This window comes from Acanthisitta chloris, unplaced genomic scaffold (genome assembly GCF_000695815.1).
Source record: "Acanthisitta chloris isolate BGI_N310 unplaced genomic scaffold, ASM69581v1 scaffold28336, whole genome shotgun sequence".
Taxonomy (NCBI): domain Eukaryota; kingdom Metazoa; phylum Chordata; class Aves; order Passeriformes; family Acanthisittidae; genus Acanthisitta; species Acanthisitta chloris.
Window position 1 is genome coordinate 36,401 of NW_008676974.1, and position 13,881 is coordinate 50,281.

The following is a 13,881-nucleotide window of genomic DNA, read 5'->3' on the forward strand; positions in this document are numbered from 1 at the left end:
TTCAGCATATGTAACTCTGATATAAACATTGCAGCTTTGGTTCTGCCAGATTTGTCTTTTTCAGGTTTCGAGCATGACCGAAGCGATAGACTATAATAAACACGAGTGCTAGCAGGTAGATGGCCCAGTAACTGTTATAATTGAAGTTCCTCTGAGCAAATAGCAGGAAACAAAAATGCTATCAGGAATTAAAGAACGTTGACCATCAGCCCCGAGGAAGAGAATTGGCAAATCTGAAGTTTCCTTCATGCGTACTTGCAGGAAGCACAGCTCATTGCATCTAAGTTAAGGTCCTTACAGAGACTCTTTGCAGTTGTTGGTAAGAAAAACTGCAGCAAAATTGCTGAAGATTTAATATTTTTCTAAATTCATGGTCTCTTGCCTAAAAATAAATTCATAATAAGCAGCCAACTTGATTTGGACTCAGAGGTTGGATTTAGGAGGCAGAGAGATGGAAAAGGAGACTTTGGGTCAGAGCAGAGAAATCCTACAACAATATCTAAAACATATGATAATAGCTAAGAAGCATTTACCTGCTGCTGTTGTCCGATGGCATAACTGTGTTGGAGCAATTTTTGAAAACTGGGAACTACACAGAAAGCCAAACAGTAGTAACTAGACTGCCCTCAGGATGAGTAATCTATTCCTCTTTAGCAATGGGGAAATAATTTTATATGCTGTTCACTTGATGAGCAAAATGTACCAAATCTCCGTGGTGATGAGACAGGGAACAATAATGTTATTAACAAAGAAATCTAAGATAATCAGAACGATTTTAGCTCTCTGAAGTTTAACTTGGATTCTTCAGTTTTTACCTTCTGCCCTGGAGTTAACCAGCTAGAGAGAATTATTCTGAGTGCTGAATTCTTTTGTCCTTGTGCTGAGAGGAGAGGAATGCAGTGAGAGGACATTTTGAGATTTCAAGGACAGTTTCAGTTGCTTCATTTTGTCTACAAGGTATAGATTGAAAAGTTTCCCTTATGCATCTTTGCCAGGACTATGTTCAGATGGCTTTTGAATATCCCCAAGAGAGAGACTCTACAACCTTCCTGGGCAACCCGTTCGCAGTGCTCAGCAACGCTCACAGGCAAAAAGCCTTCAGAGGGAGTCTCCTGTTCTTCAGTGTGTGCCCATTGCTTTTTGTCCTATCACTGGACACTGCTGAAGAGAGTCTGCCTTTGTCTTTTTTGCACCCTTCCCTCAGGTTTTTATATAAACTCTTAAGATCCCCCTTCAACCCATCTGTACCTTCTCTTTGCTAGGATAAACAGTCCCATCTCCCTCATCCTTTTCTCATAGGAGAGGTGCTCTAATTTCTTAATCATCTTCATGGCCCTTCGTTGGATTCTCTTCCATGTCTGTCTTGTACTGGAGAGCCTAGAACTTAACCCAAGATTTCAGGTGTGCCCTCACAAGTGCTGATGTCCAAATTTCAATACTGGTGTGAAGCGCCTTGAACAGCAAGCACAGAAGTCCTTGAGGATTGTTTGTGGCTTTCAGCTGAGCCTTTAAACTGGTACTAGCAGTGAGCACAAGTCATTGCTGCTGTACCTTCAGAATAGGTAATGTTAGTCTTAACCCACGGGTCACAAGGTAGCTTTTTGTTTCTACTTTATCTCCCTGCAGGAGCTGCGCACATGGGAAGAAGAGCTGACTCGTGCTGCTGTTGAACAGAAGAACCATGAGGAGTTGCTACGAAGGCGGGAACAGGAGCTGGCAGAACGTGAGATTGACATCCTGGAAAGGGAGCTCAACATCATCATCCACCAGCTGTGTCAGGAGAAGCCTCGGGTGAAGAAACGCATGGGGAAGTTCAAGAGGAGCCGGCTCAAGTTAAAGGATGGCAATCATATCAGCCTGCCTTCAGGTTGGTGACGTGTTAGGCTGTGTCAGGTGGACTGGGAGCAGCCTGTAGATTTGGTAGCTCCTTATTAGTGATATTTGTGCATTAGAAAGTGTTGAATGTACTTTGGGAAAAACATGCCTCTTTGGGATCAATGAACTGAATTTGATGCTTTTGTGGCTAGCATTGCCCAAAGTTCCAAGATGAAGGCTAGAAGTAAATTTGAGGTGTTACATATTTGTTCGTCAGTGCCTATATATGGTTCATGGTAAATATGCTGGTGTTGCAGTTTAGCATGTTAATACTCCAAATAACCAGTTTAATAAAGGATGTAATTAAAAAGTGATGGAGGTTCTTGCTCTGGGAATATTTTACATAATGCCAAAGCCATAATCTACTGGTTTTATGGTGCAAGAATCTTAAGAATTTCCAAAAATACATTGATAGCTATGAGACCATAGCCCTAGATTGCTCGTTCATATGTGAACTCATATTAACATACAAGTGGCTTCTAATACCACTCTTCTGGGAGAAATGTTAAATATTAATGAGGTGTCTAGAAGTCACCCTTAAGAGTGAAGATGGTTATTTTCAGAAATCCTTAGCATTTCTACTGCAGATTCTGTATGGAGATTCAAATTTATAAAAATGGGTTTTATTATCTATGGCTCATCATTATGTCAAGATGATGGCTTGCACCATGTTCTTTGATTTCTGGGAGATACTGGCTGTTCAGAAGAGAAATTCTAATAAAATATGTATGTTAACTATGCCTTTCCTTAGGTCTGTGAACACCTGGTTTTGGTGGTGCTTAAGAAACTGAGAGATAAGATGAAAGGAATTTATCCAGGGACATACTTTGGCATAAATGTCAGTCAACACACAGGGTCTGTCTGTGTGTGTGTCTTATACATGCACTAAGAAGATATGTCTTCAAGAATATGAACGCACATCTTTGTTCTGAAGTAACAGTGTGTTCAATGGGTAAATAACAATTAGCTGTAAAACTTAATTTCTACATAGATCCTGTAAGTTGCACTCCTTGAAAGTTACTATAAATTATTTCTTTTCTCTTATTTAAAAAAAAAAAAAAAGAAAAAAGAGAGAATTTTAACTGTGTCTTTCTGCTTTGGTTTTGATTTTTTTTTCTTTCCTTTTGCTTAACAGATTTTCAGCATAAATTCACTGTGCAGGCTTCTCCAACGATGGATAAAAGGAAAAGTTTGATCAGTAGTTGCTCCAGCCCACCTGCAAGTCCTACCATTATTCCCAGACTCAGGGCCATACAGTGTAAGGAGCTCAATGTAGTATTGAATTTGGGAAATGTGCAGTCTGTCAGCGTGGTAAGATGCCAAGATTCCATATCTAGGACAGGACTGTAAAAGAAAGTATCTAAAATGTTTACCTTGTGCCTTGCATGTATGGATTTAGAGAAGGAAATGGAGTGTGCTGGTGATGGGGGGAGTATCACCTTCCCTGGAGTCAAAACTGTACTTGCCCAAGTTCTTGAAATATTGCTGTTTGATTGTGTAGAAAATACATTCCTTAGGTGTACAGGTTAATTTTTAAAAATACAAATTTGCAGAATAGGTCTGTGAAACATTATTGAAGTGTATTAAGCTACTGTTGTAAGGAGATAAAAGCAAGGGCTCTTGTCATGCACTAGTGTTCCCATAATTAAATAGAATTAGGCAGATGTGCATCTATTAGAATTCTGAAAGTCATGTTAAATAAATAATAGTGTTCGAATTGGATATCATGACATTTGTGTGTCTGGTATCAGACTGGTGGTTCTAAAGAGAAACCAGTGATGGGCTAAAGCTGTACAGCCTACCTTCAGTAATTTTGAAGGAATTTGGTTGTTAGATCTGTGTTCATAAATGATCAGAATTACGGGAAAATCATTTTCGTTACTATTCATGTTCTGGCCTATGTTTTATTCTTTATGTTGCCATGGAACTAATTCTTTAATTCGTGTATCTGTTTTCCTTTGCCATTTTCCACTGCTCTTCCTACTTGTGAAGTGACCCCTGCTGAAAGCAGTAAAACATGGGGACGAAGCTCAGTCCTTCCAAAGGAGGAGGGAGAGGAAGAAGAGAAGAGAGGTCACAAGAAAAAGGGACGTACTTGGGGACCGAGCTCACTTTGTCACAAGGAACTAGGTGGAGGAGAAGATGGGTAAGAGAGGGCCTGGAGCCCAACTCATTTCCAGGTTCTAAAACTGGTTATGAGCTGGCTCACAGGGGATTTGCCTATCCTCTTTCAAACATTTTTTTGCTTTCAAACTTACTTCCTGTACCGGAGATGTTAGAGATTCAGAATAGGTTACAGAAATTTGATTCAATCCCTTGCTGGTGACTGATACTTTCCCTGTCTGCTATTATGTTGTTAGGCTTATTTGTAAGCAGTAAAACTTCTTAGCTGTGGAAAACTCTTTCTCTGGTAGGTTTTATATCTTTTAAGGCTCAAGTTTCTGTAGTTTCATACAATATCTGAAGCTACTTGTTTTTTACAATTCACAGATATGCTTTTTCTTGTCTAAAGTGCTATTATTTGAAAAGTGTGTGGTAGAGCCAGGCAAATATTTCTCCTCTTCAGTCTTTTGAAAATTACATGTACCTTGAGTGAATACATCCTGAAAGTGATGTTTGCAGAGATACATGTTGTACCTCTATTTCTGTCTGTTATTGTTCTGTGGCTTTTGGGGTTTTTTTGGTGTGTATGAATTATTTATACCAGGACTCCTTTAAACATAGGAGTACTTTGGTCTTCTAAGAGGTTTGAATGCTTTGTGATTTTCAGTGGAGTTTGAAGCTTTTTCCCAGTTGCTAAATTGATAGTTTCTTGCTGTATTTTTAGCAGGAAAAATAAAATAACTGTTATAATCTTCATCTTTACTATTGTGTGCACAGGTGTTAAATGCCTGAAAAATAGATGTTTGCATAATGCATCACTATTGCAGTCCTCTGCAAGAGGGCCTGGATCTATTATAACTTGTTCTCTCACAGATACTCATGGCATGTTGTCAGGGCAATGTGGAAGAAGCTTCTTTAACTGCTCCCTATGCTTTACCTATTATATAGGTGAAGCATAGCATTCTACAGAATTAAAAGAGATGTCACACTTTACAATCTTTAATTATATAAAAGGGCAGGAGATCACTGAAGTAAAACACTTCTACCTTGAAATCATGTTCTTAGAATTCTGAGAAATCTCTTCAGTTTTCTGTTCATTACTGTACAGTCTGAAGCAATCCAGCTAGAAAGGAGTTGCTTGCTACCTGGTTGCTCATAGAACTATCCTTTTCTCTCTACAACTGAGATGTTCTATACTATTTAGAACCTTTCCTAGGGAGCCTTGATACAGCTATCACATTTTGCAGAGTGTCTGAAATGTGATAATGTTGCTGAGAGGGCAGTATGGTTAACATACAATGAAGTACTGCTTCTTGCTGAGATTGTACCAGACTGCAGAGTTTAAACACTTGTGACTCAAAAGATAGTTCTTGCTATTTTTTAGTATTTTTAATTCTTATTTTACAGGGTAGGGAGATAAAAATTCATTGAATAGTTAAGATTGGGAGAGACCTTTTAAGATCATCAATTCCAACCATTAACCTAGCACCACCACATTAACCACTATACCATATCCCCAAGTGCCACACCTACACACCTTTTGAACACTTCAGGAATGGTGATTCCACCACTTTCCTAGGCAGCCTATTCCAATGCCTGACCACCCTTTCAGTGAAGAAATTTCTCCCAGTATCTATTCTAAACCTCCTCTGACACAACTGGAGGCCATTTCCTCTTGTCCTGTCACTTGTTACCTGGGAGAAGAGACCAACCCACACCTCACTACAGCCTCCTTTCAGGTAGTTGTAGAGGGCAATAATGTCCCCTGTGAAGCTCCTTTCCTCCAGGCTAAACACCCCCAGCTCCCTCAGCCACCTCTCATATGACTTACTCTCTAGACCCTTCACCAGCTCACTCACCTTCTCTGGAGATGCTTCAGTACCTCTGTCTCTCTTGTAGTGAGAGGCTCAGAACTGGACACAGGATTCAAGGTGAGGCCTCACCACACTGAGTACAGGAGAACAATCACTTCACTAGTCCTGCCATGATGCCTTTAGCTTTCTTGGCCACCTGGGTACGCTGGCAGTGTGTGTTCAGACGGTTGTTGACCAGCACCCTGGATCCTTTTCCACCGAGCCGCTTTCTAGCCACTCATCCCCAAGCCTGTAGGGTTGCATGGGGTTGCTGCTACAAAAGTGCAGAACCCAGTACTTCAGCTTATTGCTCCTCAGACAGTTGGCCTTGGTCCATCAATCCAACCTGTCCAGATCCCTCTGCAGAGCCTTGCTGCCCTCAAGCAGATCAATGCTCCTGTCCACCTCAGTGTCGCCTGCAAACTGACTGTGGGTGCCCTTGATCCCCTCCTCCAGGTTGTTAGTAAAGATACAGGGCTGACCCACATACTGAACCCTGGGGAAACTGGGGTAAAGTGAAGAGCTAAACCTAGGATAGAAAAATTCAGTTCAGATCTCCATGACCCCATTCTAGTAGCAGCAGTGCTGCTATTCCAGCTGTTTGCAGGACTCTGTGATCAAGGGAACTTGAATCTTCGTATGTTTTGTCACTTTCCATGTGTTCTTCACAGGAGATAATTCTGAGTTTATGCAAGAATAATGTGAGAATTGCAGTGACCTATAATTAACATCAAGTAAAGGTAGTTATGAAAAGATGGTACCGTGATTATTCACCCTTCTGCACTTGCCTTCAAGCATAAGGAATATGCACAGCAGCAGAAGGCTGTTGTGCTGAATTGCAGACTGGATGAAGCTTTATGTTGGACTAGTGTTGTGACATTCAGTTGTGATCTTAAGGTATATTCTCAAGGATATATGGTGAAGTCTTAATTGTCTTTAAACCTGGCGTTGATTAGTCACAGACTATGGCATGGGTGATTGTCACCCTGTTTTTCACACAGGTGGTGTTACTGATTTTACACATGGTGACAGTGGATGTGGAGTATTAGCAGTTATCTCTTAAAATCTTGCAAGCTAGATAGGGATGAGCCTGGGAGCAGACATGTTTTACTCATGACAGTATTGTATTAATGCCTCAACATGGTGTTAAAGGAAGATGTTAAGACACTGGAGATGCTGTCTTACAGTTGTAGGGACGTTTTTTGCAATTTGCTGAGAAAATAAACCTTGTCTTCATACCATTCCTAAAGAGTGATGCCTTGAAGTTCCCAACAGAAAAAGGCAACAGAGAAGTAACTCAACCATAACAAAACGAAGTAATAACCTTCTGCTTAGTTAATCTAAGTAGATTACAGGTAAGAAGTCTTTAGGTTCCTCAACTGTCATGTTGGTGACTGAAATATAATTTTACTGCTAGTTCTTTCAAGTCATTCCAGTTTCCTTGGGGCAGGAACAGACAATAGTGCTGTAGTAGGAATGTACTCTTAAGTCATCATGTTTTGAATTGTTTTCAAATGCACAGCACTGTCTAATGAAGATGACATGCAGCTGTCTTCTGAACAGGTCTTTGAGGTCTGTTTGTAATTTAGGGGAGAAGGAAGAGAAGCAAAAAATAAAAGGCAAGGATGAAAATTTTATAACCTTGAGGCATATATAGCAGGCCTTGAAATTATTCTGGTAGCTATTTATCTTCCTGTTCAGATCGAGCTGTGCTTTGACAGTAGCAGCAGACCTTCAGCCTGTTCTTTACAAGGGAGGATTGCTCTGAGAAGTCATAAGGAAGCAAACTAAGTTGGTGTGTCCTGCAGTACAATAAGCAGCAATTTCCAAGACCCTTTAGATACCTATGACTGTAAAGTGAAGGCTAAACTTCAGATTACTCCTGCCTGTTACTTACGACTTTTCTATCTCCATACAGAGAACAGAGTATGTGTTTTCCCAGCTCCATGGAAATCCTCCTTCCTCAGTAATTGTCTACCTGTATTGCAAGAGCTTTGACATTTACTGTTGGAGGTGATGACACTGCTAATATGTTTCATTTTCACTTACTAGCGTTCCTTGAATATGCATCTCTGTTTATACTATGTATCCTAGCTATGCATGTTGTACATGTCGATAATTTAGATACAACATACGTTACTTGGTGTGTTGTGTGACATAGCTGAGTATAGTACAGAGAGGGTAAATCAGAACAGACCCACACACTGAATTGCAATGTGGTTGTCTGTCTTGGCAAGTAGGATTAAGCACTACTCTGTCTGGATACAAGTTCACAGCAGGGTACTGTGTGTGCCAGAATGGTTAATGGGGAGGGACTTCCAAGAGAGTTGAGAACTGCACAGGATACTTTTAGTGTAATGTCTATAGCACAGTCATCAACTTGATGACACTTGATCATGTGCTGAATCAAGTTTAGATTTTGTGTCCTTGGTATTGCAATATAGTTTGGTGACAAGCAGGGCAGCCCAATTAGGTGGAGCGCAGAGGACAAACACATGCCGAGGCAAAAGACTATCCCTGATATAACAAAATTTTGAAATCCTGGAAGGGAAGCTGTCTAAAAATGCAGAGTGATTCTGGTGGAAAATAGAAATCATGAAAGGTAACTTCTATATGCTTCTCTCTCTCTTTCTCTGTAAGGGAATGATTCTAATGAATAAAGTGTCTTACCAAAGAACAATGCAAGTTAGTAATGGAGCTGGAAGAGGTCTCATCCCCTAAGTCTGTTGTTCTTTCGATAACAAGTTGGTGCTCTCTGTGTCCAGTTGAGATCTACAGATCCTTTCATTCATTTTATTTAATTCCTACCTATGCTAAGTGTATGTGGCTTTTCACCAACACCCCAGTGTTTCATATTGGTGTTTGGAGACAGGCACCAGAAATTATCCACTTCATGTGTTGATAACTGAATGATAAAACTCTGAGTGTTGATATGTCAGAAAGTTCTGCTGCTGAACAAAGTTGTTGTAATGTTGACACACACGTCTGATATCATGACATTACTGCAGGGAAAAAATAGGATGATGGTAGTGAATACCTATGAATAGGGACTACTAAAAAGTTCAGGTGCCTGGTGACATAACTTTGGACACAGGGCAAAGAAGGGATTTGGTTTTGGGTTCTTCACTTTTTTGATTTGGGTGGGGTTTTTTGTAAGTAAAAGTAACAATGACATGATTCATGATTTTAGTTACCTGGGTTTTTTTCCCCAGTAATCTAGAACTTGTGCTTTTAGCTGTCTGTACTTCAATGCAGTGTTTTCTTTAGAGGAGAAATATTGGGGTTTATAATATAGAGGCATAACTTGTTATTACAGTGGCTTTAGCTTATTGTTTTATTTTTTTCTAGTGAGTGATCTTTGAATTTCATTTGTATTTCACATGGAAATAATTTTGGAGGTATTTTTGCCCTTCTCTGGCTGAGCAGTTTTTACCTGCCGTGGTAAGATTGATGGCAGAAGAAATCAAGATGCCTTGAATTCAAAAGAAAATGTTAAATCTGATATTTGTAGTGGGGCTTTCTATTGTTCTGCATCCACAGCTGTTAGTTATCAGCAGAGGTCTTTTGAGTGTCGTGGTGTAACCCATGAGGGAGGAGTGTTTTGACTTTTTTTTGGTATTTTGAGGCACTGTAAAGATGTCACAAAATTTCTTGCTATGGGAGGACATCAGATCTATGTAGTTGAGATGGGTACGTGCATACCCTAAGTAGATAAACAGAGAATATAGAAGGGGAGAGTGGAAACTGGTTGTGAGCATGCTACATTTTCTCACATCCTTCTACTGTTTCAGTTTAAAAGCTCTGGTAGAAGGATGCAAACAGTGGTCATCCAGTGCACCAAACCTTGGGAAGATCCAGAGAACTGCACCTGCTTTTCCAGGATTCACCAGCTTAGCAGAGATGGGTAAGGGAATTCCTTGAACTTGATATTCTCATCCCCACTTCCATTCATATTTGAATGAACCTCTTGTTTTCTTACCTTCACCTGGTACCTTACATTTTGTTTGTCTGTTTTTCTTTTATTCCATGTGAAGTATCTGCTTCCTGCTTCTGGATTTTCTTTTTGTTCACCTCTCTGCTTGTGCTTCTTCTCTGTCAAGCTAACAAACTTCTGTTAATTCTCCTGTAGCTTCATGCTGTTTCTCAGCTCCTTTTATGTGTAATGATACTTAGATGTACAGACAGCATGATTAGACCTTCACTTGCAAGGAATGATCCTTATAGTTTTCCTGCCTTTTGCTCCTCACTCACAAACATAAAAATTTACTCTAGAAGTAACTGAGGTGTAGATTGCTTCTGAAATGATGTTCTGCAATTGTCCCAAATAAATTAATGTCACTAATTTCTTCCACTTTGATAGTGTTTCCAGATATTTGTCTCAGCCTGTGTGGTTTGGAGACAATAGTGTGTGAGTATTTGGCAGTAGATGAATGATGCTTGTGATAAGAACTGTTGCATCTTCTGAGGAGAAGCTTATTTTCATGTATATTTGTAAGACAATTAAATTTGTCAGTGAAAATTTTATATCAATGCAAAGTCTTTTTCATTTGCTTTCCAGAGGATGAAGACAGCGAATGTCTTAATGGAGAGGGCAAAGTGCATCCTTCACCTGTGCACAATCAGTCTTACCTCTGCATCCCATTTCAAAAGAATGAAGACTGGGATGGGCCTTCTAGTGATGCCAATGAGGAGTCCACCCCTGTAAACTCTGCTACTAGTACCCCGCAGCTGACACCCACCAACAGCCTCAAACGTAGTGGCTCCCACCACAAGCGATGTGAGGTTGCATTGCTTGGCTGTGGAGCAGTGCTGGCTGCTGCAGGCCTCGGGTTTGATCTGTTAGAAGCAGGGAAGTGTCAGCTGCTGATTGAGGAGGAGCCAGAGGCACCCAAGGAAGAGAAGAAGAAGCGTGATAGCATTTTTCAGCGAGCTGGACGCCCACGCAGGAGCACGAGTCCACCTTCCCGAAAGATCTTCAAGAAGGACGATCCCATGTTGTTGCTAGGCGAGCCATCCACATCCCTCACCCTTCTTTCCCTGTCTTCCATTTCCGAATGTAATTCCACCCGGTCCCTGCTGCGCTCAGACAGTGATGAGATTGTGGTGTATGAAATGCCTGTCAGCCCAGTGACAGTCAAGGCTCCCTTGCCAGCCATTACCAACCCACTAGTCAATGTCCAGATCGAGAGGTTCAAACAGGACCCCAACCAGTCCCTGACTCCCACACATGTGACAGTCTCTTCCCACACTCAGCAGAGCGGGCACAGGCGCACACCTTCTGATGGGGCCATTAAAGGGAGCGGACTAGTCAATGGGTGCCCAACCAGTACATGCCCTTCCAGTAGCTGTTTAACTGGAGCATTGGGAGCAGGTAGGTTTTCAACCATCTTCCTTTTCCTCTTCAGAATAAAGACACAAACAGTATAATTATTTGTTGCTTATACAGCATCCATTGTGATGACCAGGCCACAAGAATTACTTATGGATGCTGCCTTTATGCAAATAGTTAACAGAATAATGCAGTAATGGTCTCTGTTCCAGCATCTCTGTGCTAAGGAACTTTCTCTGCTCCCCTGTGCTGTGAAGCTGAGCATAGTATTGTTTCTTAGACAAACTTGGTACCAAAGTACAAATATTGCACATTTTTAACCGTGCCTTGGGATTTCATTTCCATTTCCTTTATACACTTGTTTGTACTTTAAAGTAAATTCTGATCTTTAGGGCAGTGAAAACTGGATCTCTAGAACAGTTTTGGACTGTGTTAGTGTTGCTCTTATTTCTTTGCAAACAAGAGGGGTCTTTCTGGGTAGGTAGTGTTCTCACTGTTGCAGTCTTTAGGAGTGGCTGTGATTTTGTAACTTGAAAAATGTTTTCCTGTTTTCTTGCTGCGGTAATTCAGACTTAAAATAAAAAGGACTAGAATGATAAATAAAAATCTGATTTTAATTTGACTTTTCCCAGTGGTAAAACAAAATGTGAGGTTGTCTTTTGAATGGAAGTCTGCAGTAAAATGTGGGTTAATGCAGCTGAGAACACTCATTAATACAGTATTTGTCAAAGTTTTGTGTTTATAAAAAAATCAACCAAATACCACCCCCACCTCTAAATTAAAACAAACCAGGAAGCATCTGCAGTAGGTAGTGTTAAGTGGCTCTTCCAGATAGTTGGTCCTGCTCACTGCAAACAGGTGTCATGTATCCTGTTGTGTAAGTGTCTCCCTGTTCCATTCAAGCTGTTAATGGATAATGTGCCCTCCAAAGGATTTGGAGAGTCGTCACCTCTGGTAGGAGGTCACATCCATGCTCTCCAGCCTGAAAATTGAAGTAAGCAAATGAGAGAATGAACAAAACTTATTGCTTGTGCTAGGTCAGTGAAACAGGTGTCTTGCAGTGTGTTGATAAAGTGTAGGGATAAAGAGGCCAGTTACTTCAGATTGGCATAATCCTGAAGATCCAGTTTGTCAATTCTGAATGGAGGCTTTCTACTTTGAAAATGTTTTAGCACTGTACATAGAATAAACTTAAGATCTGTTGGAATCATTTAGCAGTGATATCTAACATATTTCACTCTTCTCTTACATTGTCTGTTTTGGATAGGTGTATTGAAAACACCTAGTCCAAGCAGAGATCCCAATGAGGTCCCTCGCCTGCCAGACCCCAACCTTGTTTTTCCTCCAACCCCGAGACGATGGAATGCACAGCAGGATTCCACACTGGAAAGACCCAAGACATTGGAGTTCCTGCCTCGGCCACGTCCTGCAGCCAGTCGGCAGCGGCTTGATCCCTGGTGGTTTGTGTCACCCAGCAATGCCAAGGGTGAATCTTCTGCCAACAGTTCAAGTACTGATACTCCAAGCAATCTGGACTCTTGTTTTGCTAGTAGCAGCAGCACTGTAGAAGAGAGACCTGGACTGCCTGCACTGCTTCCTTTCCAGGTGGGTCCTCCTGCAGAGGAGCGGACACTGCTGGACATAGATGCTGAGGGGCAGAGCCAGGACAGCACCATTCCGCTATGCAGAAGTGAACTTAACACACACAAAGCTGCAGCATATGAACTCAAGCAAGAATTCTGGTCTTAATATGAAACCATTGGGGACAATGGGCCCCTCTAAATTCAATCCTACTTTTTGCACTGAGAATGCACTTTGAAGACAGATGAGATGGAGGGATGCTACAGAGATCATATGGTGCTGCCTCTGCTGAAGATGTGGTGTTGACTGCCTGATTTTTGTCTGCAGTTGAGTGAAACTTGGCAACTCTGAGCTGCTGACTTTTGCTGTGGGGTTTTTCTGTAGTCTTCCCTGCCCTCTTATTGCAGTTTGAATCTGCAATGAGCTCAAATTATCATATCAAAGTCTTTTGTTACTGACCTTGTAGGATTTGGCACTTGCAGTAAGTATATTGGTATCTATCCTGGTATTAATCTGTATTTTCAAAACTCAAATATTACACTACAGCAGACATCAGTGTTTGATGTTTTCCCAAGGAATCCAGGACAGAAACAAATAAATATCTGGAGACTACCTTCTCTGAAATATATTCAGGTCATTAAACAGGCCTGGGAATCATTGTATCCCCACCAAAAGAGCAGAAGTAGCTATCTTAGCTTAAGACTTGTTTGTCCTCTTTTGCTCATGTGATAGTGTAAGGTGGAACAGATTGCAGGGGAAGGGCATGGCGTCTCCACTGATGGAGGTCTTTGAGAGCAGACTAACCAGACTATTGGAAACAAGTGGGTGTAGTTGATCCTGGCTTCAAGGTAGGTTGGATAAACTTCAATGGTCTTTTGAGGTCCCTCTCAGCCCTATTTTTCTGTGACCCTGTGCTTTCAAGAAGATGAAGGCTTATGGTATAGCTGTTTAGCTTGCTTTTTGTTTCAAACTTTGGGTCCATCAGTCTCTTTTTCCCACCCCCTCTTTCTCAGGCTCATAGTCAAGTTGCCTCAGCTTTGGCAAGAGAGTTAGCAGGAACTCTCTTTAAAGCTGTGTTGGCTTGAAGAAGTAAGTTGTGTGTTCCTAGATTTTCTTGCCTTCCTGTTATTTCTCCTTTCT

General features: G+C 41.1%; 1 protein-coding gene across 1 annotated transcript in view; it reads left to right on the forward strand.

The window, feature by feature from the left end:
* Positions 1–12,909, forward strand: part of LOC103803769 (mitogen-activated protein kinase kinase kinase 9-like) — a 47,389-nt gene extending 34,480 nt beyond the window's left edge. Inside the window, exons 5-10 of the mRNA XM_009076341.1 lie at positions 1,627–1,867; positions 3,011–3,133; positions 3,868–4,021; positions 9,623–9,735; positions 10,390–11,202; positions 12,428–12,909. Of these exons, the coding sequence (XP_009074589.1) occupies positions 1,627–1,867; positions 3,011–3,133; positions 3,868–4,021; positions 9,623–9,735; positions 10,390–11,202; positions 12,428–12,909 (1,926 nt within the window). The remainder of the gene's footprint in view (positions 1–1,626; positions 1,868–3,010; positions 3,134–3,867; positions 4,022–9,622; positions 9,736–10,389; positions 11,203–12,427) is intronic.
* Positions 12,910–13,881: the final 972 nt, after the last annotated feature.